The sequence below is a fragment of the Helicoverpa armigera genome, chromosome 23, assembly GCF_030705265.1.
Source record: "Helicoverpa armigera isolate CAAS_96S chromosome 23, ASM3070526v1, whole genome shotgun sequence".
In the NCBI taxonomy this organism is placed as follows: Eukaryota; Metazoa; Arthropoda; class Insecta; order Lepidoptera; family Noctuidae; genus Helicoverpa; species Helicoverpa armigera.
In genome coordinates, this window is record NC_087142.1 from 1,703,022 (window position 1) to 1,710,692 (window position 7,671).

At 34.6% G+C, this 7,671-nt stretch overlaps 1 protein-coding gene across 2 annotated transcripts; it reads right to left on the reverse strand.

Moving 5' to 3' along the window:
- Positions 1–1,773: 1,773 nt before the first annotated feature.
- On the reverse strand, positions 1,774–6,286 carry LOC126056415 (uncharacterized). 2 transcript variants are annotated; one of them, XM_064040763.1, is made up of 6 exons: positions 5,620–6,286; positions 4,853–5,024; positions 3,575–4,387; positions 3,223–3,469; positions 2,791–2,979; positions 1,774–2,483 (listed from the first exon to the last, which is right to left on the reverse strand). In XM_064040763.1, the coding sequence occupies exons 2-6, from the start codon at positions 4,937–4,939 to the stop codon at positions 1,789–1,791; spliced, it is 2,031 nt and encodes a 676-aa protein (XP_063896833.1). In that variant the 5' UTR covers positions 4,940–5,024; positions 5,620–6,286; the 3' UTR covers positions 1,774–1,788. The 2 variants fall into 2 exon arrangements, with proteins under 2 accessions (XP_063896833.1, XP_063896832.1); XM_064040762.1 differs by lacking the exon at positions 5,620–6,286 and having other exon boundaries at positions 4,853–5,613.
- Positions 6,287–7,671: the final 1,385 nt, after the last annotated feature.

Below are 7,671 nucleotides of genomic sequence, written 5' to 3' on the forward strand. Positions count from 1 at the left end.
GACACTAGACCAATTATATTTTGATATTTACAAACATTTACTACACAACAAAAGCTATATATCAATGTATTTCGTTCCGGGCTGAAACAAATTTTGAAAAACGATCTTGCCAAGTTTTAACATTTCAAACATTACTGCAGCCAAATCTGTTTTTCTCAAATAACTTTAAAACTGTAATAAAATATGTGTGCGTTCGTGCAGCGGAATGTTGTTGAATTTAAAGATTTTAATTATGCAGATAATTAGTGTATGACGTCCTATAATTGTGTATGGTAAAAAAAAAATTGTGTATGCAGCCATTGTGGAGAAATTCACCAAAAACTGATTCCGCTGGGCGAACGTTGTCCTGGCGAAACTTTTTTTAATCCATAGACTTTAGAAGAAAAGAGATGTGTCCAAAAATTAGTGTGTATTTGGGTGTAATTGTTTATGTATGAATGAAATCAGTGCATGCATAAACTTGGGAGAAATTCAAGTTTCCGCTTCGCGAACGTTTGGCCATTAGCTAGTTTTCATATAAAGCGCTTACATAGAGAGCTGTAGATTTTTACATACGTTGTTTTGAATTTGTTTATATTTGTTTAAAAAACAGATTTAGAAAAAGTCGCAGGGTTTAAAAGATAAAAATATAAACGTAAAATACACTTTAGAATTTTTTACCGAATCATAATTTTTAAACTCTATAAAATTATGCACTTCTTCTGGTGTTTCGGAGACTAAAATATTTTTGCAGTTATTACAAATATTTTTATATTTTTTAATTATGAAGCCACAGACATAAGCACATGCTTGTAGTTCGCTACTTCCTTCCTCCAAATTTTGTTCCAGGGAGGAAATAATATTTTCTTCAATTTCATTTTCTATAACAGACTCCGATTGTTCCGTTTCAGTGTGCATGTCTGTGGCTGGTGTCAATAATTTTTGTATGTTTTAAAGTGTATTTTACGTTTACATTTTTATCTTTTAAACCCTACGACTTTTTCTAAATCTGTTTTTTAAACAAATATAAACAAATTCAAAACAACGTATGTAAAAATCGGCAGCTCTCTATGTAAACGCTTTATATGAAAACTAGCTAATGGCCAAACGTTCGCGAAGCGGAAACTTGAATTTCTCCCAAGTTTATGCATGCACTGATTTCATTCATACATAAACAATTACACACAAATACACACTAATTTGTGGACACATCTTTTTTCTTCTAAAGTCTAAGGATTAAAAAAAGTTCCGACAGGACAACGTTTGCCCAGCGGAATCAGTTTTTAGTTAATTTCTCCACAATGGCTGCATACACAAATTTTTTTTTACCATACACAATTATAGGACGTCATACACTAATTATCTGCATAATTAAAATCTTTAAATTCAACAACATTCCGCTGCGCGAACGCACACATATAATATTAGTTAAGATATTTATTTATGCATAATTATGTTCATTTTTCTTTTAGTGCAGATTTACATGCATCTTCGGAATAAATTTTGTTTTTTATTATGCAATATCTCTTTATATTAATATGGAAGACACTATTTATTATATAATTTATATTTAATTCTTTGTGCTCCATACAATTTTCGAGGAAGACATAATTTATAGAGTCCTTTAGTAATTGTGTTATTTTTTTTTTTATATTCTCTTTATACGCCTCTTTTCTAAAAAATATTAATTATGTTTGCACTTTTTCTACACAATCTATTAAATTTTTAGAGGCGTATGTAAGAGAATTTTTACCGAATCATAATTTTTAAACTCTATAAAATTATGCACTTCTTCTGGTGTTTCGGAGACTAAAATATTTTTACAGTTCTTACAAATATTTTTATATTTTTAATTATGAAGCCACAGACATAAGCACATGCTTGTAGTTCGCTACTTCCTTCCTCCAAATTTTGTTCCAGGGAGGAAATAATATTTTCTTCAATTTCATTTTCTATAACAGACTCCGATTGTTCAGTTTCAGTGTGCATGTCTGTGGCTGGTGTCAATAATTTTTTAAAATTGGTAATTATGGCACTGTTGCTATCCAGCTCACAATTACCTGAGCTAGTATGTGCCATGTTGCTTATTACAGCTGTTTTTAATCCAGCAACGAATTGTGCAACTGTTGGGTTGCTATTGGATCCACAGTTGAATCGAATGCATCCAAATAAATTTTCAAGAGGATCCTGCTGGAATCTTCTCGTGGATAAACTTTTAACTGTAGTATGTTTGGCACTTAGAATTTTCCAAACCATTTCTAACCCATTGAGGGTCCAAATCCAGCCATCTTTTGATGGGGGATTACCCCTGCATCCCAAGAATTCCAGGGTTTTAAAAAATTTCATTTTATCGAACATTTGGAGATGTCCTGTATTGTGTTTTATATTTGTGGAAAATATTTTTCCTCTCCTTAAGTCTGGTGTCGACGCGTTTACACCATCAAACAAATCGTCCATGCTTGAAATTAAATTAGCCGTTGCCAAGGCTTCAGTCGGCATGTCTCCTGAAAATTCACAATAAACAAATCAAATCAATATGAGTAAGCATATTACTAACTAGCTTAATAACTTCGGATATACTGGCAGCAAATGTACACATAATATACATTTATTTTATACTTTACTTTTATAAATTGTGAAGTTTCGGCTAGTTACTTGCTCAATACAGGATTAAGTAATAATGTTAAAAGCACAATATAATTATTTGTTGGTTTTATCCTTTATCAAAGACACAACCCCAGATAACCATACTGTTGAAACAAATATAAGTATCATGCAACTATGATCTGAGGAATAAATCAGGTTTCTTACCTCCAGCTATTTTAGTATATAGTCCTGCTGCAACTGAGTGGCTTAAAACTTGTGCCGCAAGTTTTACCCTCATTTTTTGTTTGGAATTAGGCTCAAGGTGTTGTTTACTTAGGCATGGTGCAAACACAAAATTGGGATTATTATTGTCCAATTCATAAAATTGCTTGATGTGGCTCCATTTAGCGACTCCTGTAAAGTAATTATTAATAGTGTTATAATTAACTATTTTATTTATTCGTCACAAGTCAATTAAAACATAAAGTACAAAATAAATATCCAAAATTAAATATAAAGTCAACTATTCTAAGAAAATAACCCGCCTCTTATCGTTCCCGGTGTTATAATTACTTGTACAAAAAAATATTATGCTTTAAATGTACATATTTATTATTAAACAATTATTTTTCTAAAACTAAATAACAAATGACTTACCAATTCCTTGTTGGTGGTCTGATGTTATATTGGTCCTAAATCTTACATGATATTTCATGAAAAGATTTCTGAAGCACTTCAGCAGGTGTGGTGTGTCAAATAGAGTGACAATTTTGTGATTGCTCACTTCTATGAAGGGATTCTCAACAGAAGCTCCTAATTGACATAGAGCTCTCTTGTTGACTCCATCCAAGTCACAGACTGAAGCGCATATGTTTATCCCAGCATCAAAGCAACAATTTAAAACCTGAAAGTATTATAAGGGAGATTAGCAACAAATAAACTAACATCATAGTTCAGCAAAGAGTTAAATCAGCATGATCATCATTGAATATGAAGAAGCAATGCATACCTCCTTAATCAAAGCTGAAAGTCTGTCAGCTGTGACAGAACCGCTTGATAAATAATAAGCCACTGGCTGCTTAAAATGTTTCCTGACTCCAACTATCATAAATACAAGGGCATATGAAGCTGGCTGTGGAGATCTACCTTGTGTAGCATGGTCTTGAAACCCTTCAATTAAATCCGTCTTCGAATTGTACCATAAATTTTTTCTTAAGGACATTTCATCCCACAACAATATGTACTCACGTTCAGAGGGGACAAAGTGTTTTGTCGTGTTTTTTAAAATTGTGAGTATTGTTTTGTGTGTCCCCACATTCATCTTAAATTTACTTAAGAGGGATTTTAATGTGCTGGGTGCTGGTAAACAAATCATTCTCCTTAGCAATTTGTAGCTAGTTGGTGACCTCTTGTAGAGCCTCAATGCTATTATTTTAGCCTCCATGTTCCACCTGCGACCAGGCTTCTTCCTCTTATAATTCTGCAGTTCTCCTTGCAGTAACAGTGCAAATGTCGAACTCATTTTTGTATTGAGGATTTCTCGGACTGTCTCATTGTTACAAATAACATTTAAAAAAGATTCGTTTTTTAAATGTTTTACAGTTTTTTGTAATCTATACACCTTGTTCATACTACTTTTCAGTTTCCTCAACATTTTGCTTTTCTGGTCACTTTCTTGTTTTGAAGACTTGCACACAAACATTCCTGAATTGGTCGGAGTGATAATGTTTACATTATGTTCTGTTAAAGGATTCATTCTGGATGGACCGGCAACAGGTTCAAATATGGCAGATTGATCTGGCACATTAGAAGTTGTTGTATCCTGTAAATTGAAAGTTGATTATTTTAAATAAATTTAAAGATAACTCTTTAAATTTATTAGTCATAGATGAGGTAAATGTAAAAACATATATACAGTGTTATGGAAAAAACCAACAACCTCTTAAGAGGTCATTGTACTCATCATATATTTAATTTTTTAAATTTATATCTTGCAATTGGTTGGATAACCATTAGCAGATTTTTTGTGGGAATTCATTTATGCGAAAGTTCATTCTTCCAGTAAAGAATCTGCCTTCATATATAATTCTTACTCTGCTCTACTCAAATTCCCAATTTGGTGGCGCATAGAGCCCATGTACCTCCATAATCTTTGGGTCCAGGCCTTGTCTATGTCATTCAGAAATAGCTTTGCATAGTACAATGAACACTGAACATAATGTCTGTATTTCTGTGCTATATAAGACAGGTGTTTTAAATACACTTTCAAAATGATAATGGTACTAACCTTTTGGCATTGAACATCAGGTACAGCTGTTCTGAACAACTTCTTCTCATTAAAGCATGTGCTTTTGAAATGTTTGCTGCATAGCATCTTATGTTGTTTATGGAGTGCGTCCTGGAATTTTGGTGAAGACCAGGCTTCGTTTGGGAAGCAATACTTTGCCCATAATTCACAACTGAAAATTAAAAATATCAAAATTACACACTCATCATCAGCCTTCTAATGTTCCCACTGCTGGGACACAGCCTCCTCTCTAGGAGAGGGCTTGGGCCATAATCCACCCCGCGGGCCCAGTGCGGATTGGTGGATGTCACACGTCTTCGAATTTTTTGGTTCTAGGACATGCTGGTTTCCTCACGATGTTTTCCTTCACCGTTTTGAGAGCAGTAGTGACGAAATAAATTACACAAAGTTATGCGCCAGATCGGGTTTGAACCCGCGACCTACCACTCGTAAGTTGGGGCAGTTACCACTCGGCCACCACTGCTCTCAAATTACACACTATTTTAATCATTTTCCGAGTTAAGATATTATTATATCATGTCAGTGGGTAGTCTTCGCTTTGATTGAAAGAGATGTTATATTAGATACGGGAATGGTGTAAGCAAGAAAACTTTTTATAGTAAGTACCTAATGATTTTTGGCAAGGAAAGTTGGGACTTAAGTATATAGGTATATATGTTACGTGAGTTTGTGGTAGTTAGAAGCGGAATTAACAATAAATGTGGTATTCTATGTCGTCTAAGACGAATAGCATGGAGTGTACATACCGCAGAGCATTTTAGTGCCAGGCTTTGGAAACCGATGCAAAGTGATGCTGGGATCTTTAGAAGGTGAAGATCCACACAAGCAGCAGATTCTTGTGTTTTCTTTTTGTGAACTCATCGCGAATTAAACACAAAACAAAATCAAACAAGTCACTGTCTCAACACCGAGTCTATATCTCACAAATACACACTTAATTTCACCAAAACACAGCAACGGAGGAGCAAGCTCGACTCAACGTTATCAATGTATGTAGAATTAAATGGAAGTAGTTTATTTATTACAAATAAACATTAGTACAAGATAAAATGGTGCGCAACCGGCCGCAGACATTTTTCTTGTGACGTCAACAATGTCAAAACCAATATGGCGTCCGGACATTAGTGTTGCCACACATAATCCCCCATATATATTTTCTAATAAGTAATATTAAATTTTATATCTAATATTTCTCAACTAAGTATATTTTTTGGCATTAGAATAATAGCTAAAAGTATCTTCAAGGGTAATTTACTTTAAAAATCAATTTATACGCTCATTATTAGGGAGAATACGAAATTGTATTTTTGGTGGCAACATTATATATTTATCTCTTTTACTCTGATGTCGTTGACTCTCTCTTGTTTTCAAGCCCACCTTAATGCAATTCGTAGAACAAACTTGACAGACCCTGCGCCTCACTGACATGCGCGAAACGGAGTAAAGCGGGAGGGACGCAGGGGGCGAGCGCACTCTCACGTAAAAGTAGGTATTAAAAACAACAGAATGGAAAGATTCCTTTTTTTTTCACTCTGTCGTATTACTGACGATGCAGTTTTAATAAAATATTATCAAATAACTTTTTAAGTGCATAGAAGTAAGAAATATAACCTGCCAAAACCGAACGAAATTTCACTATTTTTATAAAACTTCAAGGTCGTTGAGCGAGCCATAAGTAGGTATGTATAAAAAAAATATTAATGTTATTTTTAATGACACCCAAGATAGCAACTTTTGAGAGGTATTAAATGTAAATATTCGAAAGTTGAAAAAAATTACACACCCTAATGTGGGTGTCGCAGTTATTGCAGTAGCTGTCTCTAGATTGGGCTACTGATAGTGGAAGTGGGTTGTCTGTGGCTGATGTGATTGCAATTATCAGTGATGTCGAACTGCCTGCTTCTACTTGAGATGGACCTGATGACGGTACGCAGGTTTTCTGTTGCCGTTGAATCTTCTTCGGGCTCTACCCTATCTTGTTGCATGGGGATGTTTGTCGTCTCAGCTGGCTCAAACAAATAATCTGGAAATATGTCTAAATCAACAGGCCAGAGACCTGTTTTTTGAAACCCATTGATGGCAGCTGCTTTGCCATAAGCTTTGTTGACAATTGCACCTATTTGAAAATGAGTAATAACTCTGCCTGGATGGTTCTTTAACCAAGTGCTCACTTTTTGATTAAAATATATCTTCAGTGGCCCATAGAAAGATACATCTAATGGTTGCATGTGGTGCGTGCAGTGAGGTGGCAAGCATACCATAATGATTCCGATTTAAACTCGGCGCGTGTGTTACTGGCCATACTGGCCACGCTGTAAAACTGAAATTTCATCCATTTTGGGAACATCAATGCTGTCTGTAACAAAACATATATTTTTATTCAAGTCTAAAGCAATTCTTAATGAATATCAATTCTAAACATTATTGTATATTCCTGTGATAGAAATTCCCTAAGCAGTACAAGTTTCTTTATTAAACAAATAAGCATTTAACTCACCTTGAATTTCTTGACTTTGTGGTAACATATCGGAGTCGTAAATACTTTTTATGCCATCGGTGCTTAGTGTAATCATAGCTTTTATTTGCTCTTCTACATTATCCAGAGGAGGTGCCGTGTTCTTGCCACCTTCTCGGTGCGGTAGAGCTCAGAGCGTATTGCAGCCGACTTTTCTCACCGTACGTTTCAGGCCCTCGTACTTAACTTTTAACGTTTTCGTCGATCTAAATGTGCCTCCAGATCGAGCATTAAATTCATTTTGGAAGCTTTCCCAAGCGGCTTCTTTAATTTTCCATGTCGA

Excerpts from the sequence above, each read along its gene's own strand:
- LOC126056415 (XM_064040763.1), bottom strand. The coding sequence starts at position 4,939 with ATGCTATGCAGCAAACATTTCAAAAGCACATGCTTTAATGAGAAGAAG. Across the intron at positions 3,470-3,574 it reads TTTCAGCTTTGATTAAGGAG|GTTTTAAATTGTTGCTTTGA; the intron begins GTATGCATTGCT and ends TAATACTTTCAG. Across the intron at positions 2,980-3,222 it reads AGACCACCAACAAGGAATTG|GAGTCGCTAAATGGAGCCAC; the intron begins GTAAGTCATTTG and ends ATTACTTTACAG.